The 13,197-nt window shown below is 39.5% G+C and overlaps 1 protein-coding gene across 1 annotated transcript; it reads right to left on the bottom strand.

Moving 5' to 3' along the window:
• Positions 1–3,296: 3,296 nt before the first annotated feature.
• LOC143845529 (peroxiredoxin-2C-like) lies at positions 3,297–9,511 on the bottom strand. Its single transcript, XM_077353905.1, has 3 exons — positions 9,279–9,511; positions 8,266–8,345; positions 3,297–3,742 (listed from the first exon to the last, which is right to left on the bottom strand). The coding sequence occupies exons 1-3, from the start codon at positions 9,431–9,433 to the stop codon at positions 3,489–3,491; spliced, it is 489 nt and encodes a 162-aa protein (XP_077210020.1). The 5' UTR covers positions 9,434–9,511; the 3' UTR covers positions 3,297–3,488.
• Positions 9,512–13,197: the final 3,686 nt, after the last annotated feature.

Genomic DNA, 13,197 nt, shown 5'->3' with positions numbered 1-13,197 from the left:
TACAAACTCACTTCTTCTTGGCCAAGAAAACACAAAGAATCCAAACCCCACCCCCCCCCCCCCCCCCCATCAATTTTTTTTGCATAGATCAAGAGGATTTCGGTGGAAAATTCACAATACAAGTCGGTCTCCCTCTAGTTAAGCATCTTCACAAAACTCACCATGGATGACGCTTTCTCCTCAGTCATTAAGTCTAAAACCAGAGGTTATTGAACATGCCTTGTTAGAGTTTATGTCCTGAAAGCGAGTCATTGATGTATTGAACTCCATAGTTATCAATAAAAAGCTTCATATCATGGCACTCACTGGTTAACATATAGGAGTGTGTGATGTGCTTATTTAACTTCAATGCACATTTCTCCTTAGGTAGCATCGTAGGAATATAATGTCCATGGATTCACCGATACTAAGGGGCAAGGAGACACGATATTTCGGTTCTTTGCAGATTTAAAAGGTTCTTGGTTAGGGTTAAGACTGGACATCTCATCCTGTACATAACTAGCATCAGACCTTGCCTCCAAACACGCATTGGGGTGGCTTATCTCAGCCACTAGAGCAGTGGACCCTATATAGGTAGAAAGGGTACAACAAAAGTTTTGCGCTCTAAACATATCATTACAAAATAACCTGTGGACAGGAAATAAAGATAAAGCCATTATGCCAGGCATGACCCTCTATATGTCCTTAGATTTGAAGGGTCATATTGGTTTTTGGGCCTGCTTTATGGCTTTCGTCTACCCAACCATGGTTCCTGAAGATCAGGTTAATAGGGATGGCCAATAAGGAATCCTCCACCTCTTATATAGAGGAAAGTCATTTATGGTTTTATTCTCAGCATAGGTCTCTAAAACATGTCTCGCCAAACGATTTGATTAAATATTTATCAAAAAACCATTGTTTGTTTTTCAAAGGAATTTGCAAATGCATTTGCAAGCCCTGGCTGCTAGATCGAAAGGTATATCTTGAGTTGGCCAAATGCGTAGTTAGTGTCCACCTCACGCAAAACCCAGCCCAATAGATGAGGATTGGAGGTAGGATGTACACATAGGATGTGATTAGTGATATTTGGATGATATGATGGTCATCTTCAGAGTGTATGCACTTGGGCACATATATGGTGTATGCACCTGGGTACATATATCATAGTAGTAGTGTGTGGTGATTAATTAATTAATTATGGTATAAGGAGTTTCTATTTTTGAAACTTTCCTTTGGATAAATCCCAAATTGATTAATGCGATTAATTAATTAAAGTTGAAACTTAGAGTAGCTATTTTTTTTTCCGAGAAATGAGAGAGAGAGAGAGAGAGAGAGAGAGATTTAAAAAGAAAAAATTTGTTTGGTGAAAGAGAAAAGATTGCTACATTGAAGTTTCTAATTATGAGAAATAAGGAAACGATAGAAGGATAAAAAGAAATGTCCTTATTTTTATTCAAAGATCTCTTAGAAATGTGTAATAGAATTACCATTAGAAAGTCTTTGAGAAAAAAGAAAACTCGAATAGAGTAGGGCGCCCAAGGCAACTGGGACGCCCAACCCTAAAGCTGTTTTCTATATAAAGGGAGAGGAAAAGAGAGAGAGGGTTGGTCGTCCAACTCCAGCTCCCTTTTCTCCCATCCTCCTCAAAGTCTCTCACTCTCTCTCTCTCTCTCTAAATTCTAAAGAAAGGAATTTTATTCTTCTTTCTTCATTGAAGAAAGGTTCTTCAAGAGTTCCTCCAAAGTCCAAACAATCAAAGAGGGGCACAAGTCGTCACTTTGCAGTACCATAAACTCTATAGCATAATGGAGTTGTAGAACTGCTCAACAAGATTCTTTTAGTGAGGGCTCACTATGTTGAGCAATGCTGAATTAGAAAAAGATTTCTGGGCTGAAGCAGTTAACACAACATGTTATTTGCTCAACAAGTAACATTTTGATTCCTTCCAACTTTAATTGTGTGATTTTTTTTTTGGGCCGAGTGTCAACGGTTGCTGGGAAAAAGAAAAGAAAACAGGAGCTCCCTGTAACCAAATAATAGAGTTTTTTCTTTTATATATATTGCTTACCTCTTTTTAAAAAAAAAAAAAAAACAAATAATAGAGCTCACGCCCTAGGCAACACCAAAATCACGGTGAAAATGGCCAAATCAGCTATCATGTTCACTATTTTAGGGACAGAATTCCGTTTTTGAAGTGTTTTCATATATTCATTAACAAGTGAAATATTCACCCCATGTCTTCCCTGGGCATCCCCTCCATCCCCTCTAGTGCATTTATGACTATTCTTTTCATTTAGCTAATCAGGGATTTCATAGAAAGCCACTTAGCAGAACAGTCACACCAGCTCTTTTTTTTTAGCAGATTTTGTCTCATTCATTTAAAGCATCTGAGGTTTCTGTGCTATACTGCAAAAGTGAGCCCCCAAAATGGCTTTCTTCAAAATTTCCTAGTAATTCCTAATTAATATCGTACGAACAAATACTAAGGCTCTCTTCACTTGTTTTCCCGGGAAAGGAAAAGAAAAGGTTTCCCGGGATTCTGACGTGGCATTAGGAAAAGAAATCCAGAAAAACTGTGTAGGAAAAGGTTTCCCGCGCCTGTTCACGTGCGCAGGATCTATGCAGGAAAATGTTTCCTGAGAAACTGCTTGCCCACCTTTTATCACTAATTTTCCCGGGAAAGCAAATCCGACCAAAATAATAGGATTTGGTTTCCCACACTAGTGAGAAAAGAGACATTTCCACGTCATTTTTGGCAATTCCATGTCATTATTTGACATATTCCACCCAGGCTTGTTATTTTCTCAGGAAAGCGAGTGAACACCAGAATTATGTCTTGTCAAGGTCTTGTCAAGAAAAAAAGAGTCTGTTTCCAGGGATTTGCTTTCCCGGGAACGCAAGTGAACAGAGCCTAAGATCACATAGACTCCAAAACCTTGAGCATAAGCCCATTGTTTGGACGTGGCAAAAGACGCAAGTGTCGACTCAACTCCTCTATTCCAATCTAAAATGTGCATTTATTAGCCATCCGTAATGTTGCAAAACTCACTTTAGCTACACGGTTGAGGTACCACTGGACTCACCCCTTGACTAGATAGAAGACCAAAGCCAAGGGTCTTATGGTGGCTCAAAGAGTGGCCATCCAATCTGCTGATCCTCATGAGGATGCTGGAAGTACAAAAAAAAAAGGTAAGTGTGAACACATCTTGCCTCCAATGAATTCAGTCAATTGGATTCAGGAGAAGCAACGACTCAGGAGTGTAGTCATAAAAGCCTAATTTCCATTGGACTTTGACATACCACAAACACATGCAATATAAATAAACACAACATTCATATCCTCCCAAAATTAAAGTACCATATCAAATACATAACAAGAGTTTAAACATATGAAGTACCATATCGAACACATAAGAAGAGTTTAAACATACACATAATTAGATTATTACCACAATAGAAAGCAAACCAGACTTAATAGACTGAAATGCCTGGCTATTCGAGAGCGTTGCTCAGAGCGCCTTGAGGATCTCATCGGCACCGGATACAGTGAAGGCTCCACCCTCTTCGATGTTTGTGACTGTCACCTTCAGGTTGTCAACCAATATAGAAAACCTTCGGGAGCGGGTGCCGAGCCCTTTGTCAGATAGATCAAGCTCTAGACCGAGTGCATGTGTGTAAATCCCTGAGCCATCCGCAAGGAACTTAACATGCTTGTTTTCCGGGTATGTCTTTGCCCACGCCTTCATCACAAAGGGATCATTAACTGCAAAGGGATTTAATCAGAGATTATCACCAAGCTTGAAACAAATTTAAATTATTTGAGTATTTAGATAAGTGCTTCTTCTGTGCAATTTTAGCAAATAATATCTAAAATTAGAATATCTAGGTGAGTTAAATATGAACACACCCAGTTTGCAAAATATTATTCAATTAGTCATTAATGATCATCAACTCTAAGGCCCTGTTTGGATTGCAATAATTTTCTGAAAAAAAAAAGTTTAGAAAAGAAAATTCTTTCAAGAATTTCCTGCTCTAACAACAATGTTTGATTACACATGAAAAAAAACTAACCCCAAACACTGAAATTGAAAATTTTCCTCGAGGGACCTTCAATTCATAATGATATTCCTCTAAGAATTAACCATATCATTGCTCTCTAAATCGAGGAATAAAAAATATTCCTGGGAACAATTTTTCAGAAAGGAATATTTTTCTTGCAATTGGGTCAACAGAGTTGGGATCTTGAAAAATAATTTGTATAACATCATTGAGACTAACTTCTGACAATTGCCATTTGGTTTTATTTATCAAATTATATATTTTTCCGTTGTTCAATGCAAAAGCTCCTTTCCCTTCTCCCTCCTCGATCTCGCTAATTTTCAACCGAACCACCGACGGTGATGATCACGACACTTATGCCTGCGCGGTACGTCGTGTGGGTTTCTAATGCAGAATGTGCAGCATGGAACAAGTCTTTCAACTTCTATTTTTGTCATCTTATTTGTAGCATATTTGTTGGGCATCAAATCGTGTTCTTGGCTTGATTTTGGTATCCTTAGGAAGGTTTTAAGATTACATATCTAACGAGCCCCATATCACACGATTTGGACACTATTTGATGAAGTTATGGACAATTTACAAATATTGTGCATGTTCTATTTTAGGGTTATTTAGTCATGTTTCTAATTTTTATGTGTTGCTTTAGATAGAAGATTGAGACTAATTGTTTAGTTAATTGGCAGTTAGGGCTTCTATTTTTGGGTTTTGGCCATCCATATAATGTAATGACATGAGAAAGGAAAAGATAGGTCCGAATAAAGTAATTTTTATAATATATTTTGGGAAGAGCGCCTCGGCTCTTTCACGCAGTTGAAAGAGCTTGGCTCATTTCACGTGCCATATCAGAGTTTTTCTCCAAAACCGTAGTACAGGCTTTTCAAATCCCCACGAGATGATTAAGATGCTGCTTGTGTGATCTCCATCTTGTGTTGCTGCTTGACGGTTCTAGCATCAGTTGGTATCAGAGCACATGATATCGCCAACACATGCACCACGGGATGAAAGAAGTCGTTGCACTGAACGTCGGCTAGCCTGACTAGCCACAAAGAACGAGCAACTCTAATGTGTGGATACTTTCACACGCATTAGCACTACTAAAAGCCCCCATCCATTAGCAAGGTACCTATAGATATGAGAGTTCCTTCGAGAGCCTCTTTTCATGGCTAAGTATTATGTAAGGGATCACAAAAGAATAAAAGAAAGGGAAGAAGGGAAGGTTGATGAAACCTCATTGCTATGATGTCTTCATTGAGTTTTCTTCAAGCGGGGACGAATGATGCAGAACATGTGGCGTATAACAAGTCATTCAACTTCTATTTTCGCCATATTATTAGTAGCATATTTTTTGGGCATTAAATCATGTTCGTTTAGTTTGATTTTGGTATCCTTAGGAAGGTTTCTTGATTACCCATATAACAAGCCCAAGATCACGCGATTTGGATGTGATTTGACAAAGTTATGGACAATTCATGGATATTGTACATGCATATTATGGAAATTCTATTTTAGAATTATTTTAATCATGTTAGATCGAAGATTGAGATTAATTGTTTTTTTATGGGTAGAGATTACTTGTTTAGTTAAGCTAGCACTTAGCGGTTAGGACTTCTCTTTTGACCATCCAAATAATGTAATGGAAAAGATAGATATGAATAAAGCAAATTTTTGGAATATTCTTTGAGAAAAGAGCCTTAGCTCTTTCATGTAATTGAAGGAGTTTGGCTACTTTCACGTGTAATGTCGGAGTTTTTCTCCAAAACCTTAGTACGAGCTTTTCAAACCCCCACGAGATGATTTAATCTTTGCTTGTGTGATCTCCATCTTGTGTTGCTACTCAACAGTCCCAGCACCAGTTAGTATCAGAGCACAGGATATCGCCAACACATGCACGGCGGGATGAAAGAAGTCATTGTATCGAATGTAGGCCAAACTGATCTAGCCACGTAGAACGAACAACTCCAACAAGTGGATACTTTCATGCACAACCAGTAATACTCAAAGCCCGCATCCATTAGGACGATACCTACGGATCTAAGAGCGCCTTCGAAATTTAATGGGTAAGGATCACGTGGGGGATCACAAAACGATGAAAAAAGGAAGGAAGAAGGGAAGGTTGATGAAAATTCGTTGTTATGTCTTGATTGAGAAATAATTAGATTTGGAAGATAATGGCATAAACTTAAGGTCGGGTTTTCTTCAAGCGCCGGCAAATGATACAGAACGTGCAGCGTGGAACAAGTCTTTCAATGTCTATTTTCGTCATCTTAAATTTAGCATTTTTTTTTTTGGCATCAAATTGCATTCATTTGGTTTGATTTTGGTATTCTTAGAAAGGTTTTTCGATTACCTATCTAAGAAGCTCAAGATCACACGATTTGAATGTAATTTGACGAAGTTATGGACAATTTACGGATATGGTACATGCCTATTATGGGATTTCTATTTTAGGGTTATTTTAGCCGTGTTTCTAATTTTTAGGTGTTTCTTTAGATGGAAGATTAAGATTTATTGTTTAAATAACTTAGCATTTAGGGTTTCTATTTTTGAGATTTGGCCAATTATGTAATGTAATGACATGAGAAAGGAAAAGATAGATTTGAATAAAGTAAATTTTTGGAATATACTTTGTGAAGAGAGCCTTGACTCTCACATGGGTTGAAGGAGCTTGGTTCCTTTCACATGTAATATCGGAGTTTTTCTCCAAAATTGTAGTATGGGTTTTCTAAACCCACGCGAGATGATTTAGTCACTGCATGTGACCAAGGCTACACCATAATAGAGAATAACCTTACAAATGTGTACTTCTCTTTCAAAGTCCCAATCCACACCCTAACCCTAACCCTAACCAATACTGATATGGAGACCGTCCAACAAAGGAGCGATCTCGCTCCCATCCTAAACCAAAACTGGAGTTCGCTCCCAGCAATATAGCCATCCCTACTCTCTCACGTCAATCCCACGAGCCTCTTATCCATTCTCATTCGATCACGGGGGGGGGGACCTGCGTGAATCAGTTCAGTAAAGTAAGGGGATTGGTAGAACAAGCAGCCACCATGAAGATGATAGAAGTAGCCCTTGGGGGAGCCATGGCTACAATCTCATTTATTTTTGCTTAACGAAGATATCATTTTTCGCTTTTTAGACTCTCATTCAATCCATTTTTTCTGCAATTCCCCTCCTCCTCAAAAACAAATAAGTTCGTAATCACCTAATATCCAGTCTTTCTTCCATTAACTTACCAAAAATATAATGTAAAAAGGATAAATCATAATAAAAAAGCATCCATGAGAGAGAATAAAAATTAAGAAAAGAAAAAAGAAAAACCCAATTCAATGCATTCTGAAAACCCAATTCCACTTCTTCTCTATCTGCTCCCCCAAAACCCATATAACAAAATCAATGTAGTCTAAAAAACCAAAACCCCATCTGTATCTTGTCTTTCAATTCAGTTCAGTCTCAAACCCCAATTCCTCTTCTGCTGAATCTCTTTTTTTTTTTGGTAGGTAAGTTGGGGATTAGATAAAGAGAAAGATGTTCCATTTGTCGGTACAAGACAACATCCTTAACTCGGAACACACTAGGGAGGGAGATCCAAAACTCGGAATAGACAACAAAAAGAACACTAAACCTACGAATTCAAACTACTCAATACTCTTGAATTACATAATCAGCTGGCTTGATGGGAGCATGTTGATCATTTTGGGAGCATCTTAGGCAAGGAATGCGGGGGTATTCCTTCTTTGGAGCAGTGTCCCATGGTTCACCTTTGGAGCCGGTTTCCTAAGGTGTTGGAGAAGCACTTTTCGAATTTACTTGGTATTGTTTGGTGTGGGTTGGGTCTTGCCTGCATGGGCTTCTTCTTCTAAGTGCTCAAGGACTGAAAAATTGTTTACCAGTAAGGGAGGATCTACATGAAGACTTCATGCTGAATCTCCTCTCTCCTGAACCCATAATCCCAATCAACAATTTTCCTCAACTACTAATAAAAGTTGCAGGCAGCCCAACAGACGGTCAGGATTGTTCTATGCGTCTACAACGTGGGCTGAGGTTCCAATGAAATCCAACCACATGTTTTGATCCTTCTTTATTTTACGCTGTTTCATTGGTCTTTACAGCTATTGGGAATTATGATAACCAATACACCAAAAACATAGTGCTGGTAAAACTAGCCCTCAACTATAAGATATACAAAGCAGATAAATAAAAGTAGAAGATTCAAGAAAATACCGCTAATGAGCAGAATTTCATCAACGCCCTTTGATTTCAGCTCCTCTGCACGTTCGATGAACCCCGGCACGTGCTGCATGCTGCAACAAAAATTAATAAAATATTAAATCAACAAATAAATAAATCCCCAGCACGTGCTACAAAATGACAAATTTACCCCTTTCGTTTGACTTTTCTTGAAAATTAAGTAAGCGATTTTTTAGGGGGAAAAGACAAACAAGAGGCTGGAAATATGATTCCCTCCCTCGAAATTCCCGGACGCCGAGCAAATGCATATTTTTCCCCGAAAATTAAGGGGGGAAATTAGTATTTTGAAAACAGAATCAAAATGAAACCTAAATCATTTGTTTTCCTTGCAGAAATTTCTCCATTTTCAAGAGTAAAAGAAAAAGGGAGGTAATATATTCGCCCCCTCTTCTTACTCGGGACAGCCCCCTCTACTCTATTTATGACTACTCTTTTACACTACAGGGGCTGTCCAAAGTAAGAAAAAGGGGCGAATATATCATTTCCCAAAAGAAATCCTGATTAGGGTAAAACCCCAGTTTTCTGCCCTAAAATTTCCATTTTAAAGTCCTCAAATATAACTAAAAAGGAGATTTTATATGGTGTAAGCCCCGTATTTTTCATAAAGTACTGTACGGACCACACTACAGGATGATCCAAACCGTCCATGTTATGGGCCATAACGTAAATAGGTTATGCCCGAAAAATCATTTCCATAGGACGATCCTAGCCCTCCGATCTATAAAGATTTCCATAATAAGCAGTTCATCTAAGATCGGAGGGCTAGGATCGTTCTATAGAAATGATTTTTTGGGCACAACCTATTTAAGCTATGGGCTATCGTATGGACGGTTTGGATCATCCTATAGTGTTGTCCGTACCGTACTTGCTGAAAAATAAGAGACTATAAGGGCTTACACCGTATAAATTCTCATTAAGGAGAAGAAAACCCTTTATAGCTTGACCGGAAAGATGTGGTAAAAATACCGGGAAACTGGAGATTTTACCTGCAAGTGGGGGTGAAGGCACCGGGGACTCCGAAGAGGATGACCTTTTTACCGGCAGCCAGGGAGTGTACGGTAACCTGCTGGAGCTTGTCTTCCGAGTCGAAGTGGGCCAGAGTTCCGTCAGGGAGTGAATCGCCGACTGCGATCGGAGCCATTGATTTCACCGCTGAATTTGATTGGACGGCAGGGAAATGGGGCGAAGAGATAGAGAGGAAAGATAGACGCCTCTTTGTTACCCTATTGCTTGGATTTATAGAAGGAAGTGAAATATTCGAACTTTTTTTTTACTCGGAACAGCCCCCTTTAGTCTATTTCGAACTCCTCTTTTAGACTAGTGGGGCTGTCTCAAGTAGAAAAGGGCGAATATATCATTTCCTTTTTTATAATGGAGGGAATAGTTAGGGGCGGCAATGGTTCGGTTTCGGTTCGGTTCGACCCCCAAACCGAACCGAACCGAAATTTGAATCGAACCGAACCAAAACTGAATTTTCGGTTCGGTTCCGCCAATTTTGCCACCCCTTACTCATAATAATTGGAAATATTCGGTTTCGGTTCGGTTTGATCCCCAAACCGAACCAAACTGAAATTTGAATCGGTTTGGTTACCAAACCAAACCGAAACTGAATTTTCGGTTCGGTTTAGGCTCGGTTCCGGTTCGGTTCGGCCAATTTTGCCACCCCTAGGAATAGTCAAATGTGAAATGACATAAATAGACAAAGGGACCCTCTTATTTTGGTCATTCCCACCTGTCTCTTACAAAAGAGGGTTTTTTTTATTTACTTTTGGCAAGCTGGGGTTAGACAGGACCCGGACCAGATGTATTAAATAAAAAAGAGGGTTGTAATTTACTAACCAGAACCCCCCTAAATTTATTCTAATTAATAAAATCACGATCTATCTGCCTTCAAAAATCTGTAATTTTTTATAGGTAAAATGGTAAATAAATAGGCACTAACAAAAAAAAAATCACTAAAATAACTCTCCCTTCCTGTTATCAATATCTATTTTTTTAATTTAATGGATCATGACTGAGGCACAGGAAATAGAATCCGAAGGGCATTCTGGATCCGATCCGACTGATAAGTGATTCCAATGTATAATGATTAAGATATAGGTGCATTACATCCGAAATGGATCGGTTGACACCCCGAGTGAGATGCCCGAATTTAGTAATTTATTGATAAATAAAAGAGAGAAGGTGCACCACAAACATTTGTAGGGGAGCCATATTTTATGCTGGTAATTAAGGCAGCTTTCTTCAATGCTTCTCAATATCATCATCGCGTCATAGCGAGCAAAATGGGCGGAAATTTGGAGTGACTCCAGTGAATTGCTTGCAGCGACTCTGATTCGCTCGAAGAATTTAGTAATATTAACTTCTAGGAAATTGCGGAAGACAGAATGGGTCGGATTTGGCAAGCACGATAGTTCATTATTCAAGAACAAAAATGCAAACATCATCGTTGTTAGACCGAAAATCGGTAACAGGTACGGCAGTGACGTAAGGGCTGAGCTGGATGACCAGAGGAACCGAAGTGAAGGAGTCGAGTTCGGCGGGATTGAAATGAAGTGGCTGTGTTCTGCACGGAAGCAAACGAGGTCAGAAGACCAACCCAGGTGCAGAGCTAGTTTAAGAGTTTTTTGGAGGAGAGGAAGGTTATTACCCCTGGTTTAAACTTTGAACCCCCTTTTATAGAGGGAAACTCGATGACGTGGGATGACCTACGCCAGGACAGGTGTCGGCCTGTGATAGGCTTGAGTTCACCTACTCCAGGACAGGTGTCGGCCTGTGATAGGCTTGAGTTCACTTACTCCAGGATAGGTGTCGGCCTGCTACAAGCTGCTATTTTTACACCCCATCAATCGTCGTCGAGAGCAATTAACGAATACAACCTTACTTCCAACTAGTGTTCTTCATCCAAAACCAATGAACTCTAACACTCTTATATAGATACGAGACAAATTGAAGACTTTTAGAACTTGTCGTCGATGTTCTTGTAGCTCAATATTAGAAATGCCCCACTGCTAGAGACAGCGCCCGGCATCGCCAGATCGGACAACTAGTTGAATCCCAACCTTACTTCCTTTTTTATTAGGACCAGGTTGGCAGTAACATGGGGTGTAGGTATATGACATGCTCGTGGAGAGCGTGAATGCCGCACAAGACACAGCGGACCTGCATCTACGTTGTTAGTGATCAGGTGGATCGCCCATTGGCTTGTCTTATTAGCTCATACTTGCATCTTTATAATGCTGTAGGAAATTTATGCGAGATAGTTTTAGGCTGCATTTCCATTGATACCCATACGTTCAACGTGTTGCACTGCATCCGGCATTTTTATGTGTAAGGGTAGTTTCGGTAATTTACCCCCACAAAAACGAAAAACCGTTTCTGCTAGGCTTTCTCCTTTCCTCCATCACTAAAAATAAAAAGGGGGGTTGGTAAGCTTGCATTTCTTTAAGTCAAAATTGAATAGGACCTGTCGAAGTTATCTCTTTTCATGTGTTAAAAAAAAAAAAGTAGGAAATTTTAAAAATATTTTTCCTTTCCAAACTTTTCCAGAAAATTCCTGGAATCCAAACAGGGCCATAGTGTGCTCATCATGATTGAGCAGCGGGATAAATATCCTGATTATGCCCATAGAAATTTATTGAATGAAATATTTAAAGGTTGGGTGACACTGAATGATGGGGTTGTGTGGAATGAGAGCTGAGTCGTCACCAATCAACTTGGATTTGTACAAATCTTGCATTATATTTGTTTTGATCTGGTACAAGATAATGGGTTCGAGTAAAATTCAGGTATTCTCTCCATACAAACATAGAAACTGTAGGTGTGAAGAGAAGAACGCGAGTGTGAACATGACAGTTGCAGCAACAATGAGCTAGGTAGTCAGGGAATGGGTATAGAATGAAGAGAAGAGGGATGCGGTTTTAAATTTCGACCGAAATCCGAAATTTCGGTGGAGACCGACACCGAAATTGATCAAAACCGAAACGGTCATTTATTTTGGCCGAAATTTCGGTTTTTCCAAAATTTGACCCAAAAAATCTGTTTTTTTAATATTAATTTAATATTGGGAAAATTATTAAAAAAAATGCAAAGTTTTGCCTAAATTGTGAATAAAGGGTAGTGATTTGAAAATTATAAAAAATGTGTCGTCAGGTGAGAGAAGATGGCTTTTAGGACAAATATACCCCTCCTAGTGGTTCCGTAGTATAAACTGTGGTTCCGTAGTGGTTCCGGCGTAGAAAATGTGGTTCCCTAGTAGTTCCGGGGTATAAAATGTGGTTCCCTAGTGGTTCCGGGGTATAAAATGCGGTTCCCTAGTGGTTCTGGGGTATAAAATGTGGTTCCCTAGTGGTTCCGGAGTAGAAAATGTGGTTCCCTAGTGGTTTTGGGGTATAAAATGTGGTTCCCTAGTGGTTCCGAGGTATAAAATGTGGTTCCGTAATGGTTCCGTGGTATAAAATGTGGTTTCGTAGTGGTTCCGGGATAGAAAATGTGGTTCCCTAGTGTTTCCGGTGTATAAAATGTGGTTCCGTAATGGTTCCAGGGTATAAAATATGGTTCCTTAGTAGTTCCGGGGTATAAAATGTGGTTCCCTAGTGGTTCCGGGGTATAAAATGTGGTTCCGTAGTGGTTCCGGAGCATAGAATGTGGTTCCGTAGTGGTTCCGAGGTATAAAATGTGGTTCCCTAGTGGTTTCGGGGTATAAAATGTGGTTCCCTAGTGGTTCTGGGGTAGAAAATGTGGTTTCCTAGTGGTCCTGGAGTAGAAAATGTGATTCCCTAGTGGTTCCGGAGCAGAGAATGTGGTTCCTTAGTGGTTCCGAGGTATAAAATGTGTTTCCCTAGTGGTTCCGGGGTAGAAAATGTGGTTCCCTAGTAGTTCCGTGGCATAAAATGTGGTTCGGTA

Source organism: Tasmannia lanceolata, unplaced genomic scaffold, assembly GCF_043159265.1.
Source record: "Tasmannia lanceolata isolate RefF3 unplaced genomic scaffold, GAP_Taslan_0.1 ptg000015l, whole genome shotgun sequence".
In the NCBI taxonomy this organism is placed as follows: Eukaryota; Viridiplantae; Streptophyta; class Magnoliopsida; order Canellales; family Winteraceae; genus Tasmannia; species Tasmannia lanceolata.
Note: the sequence above shows the minus strand (reverse complement) of the source record. Positions and strands in the feature narration are given on the sequence as shown.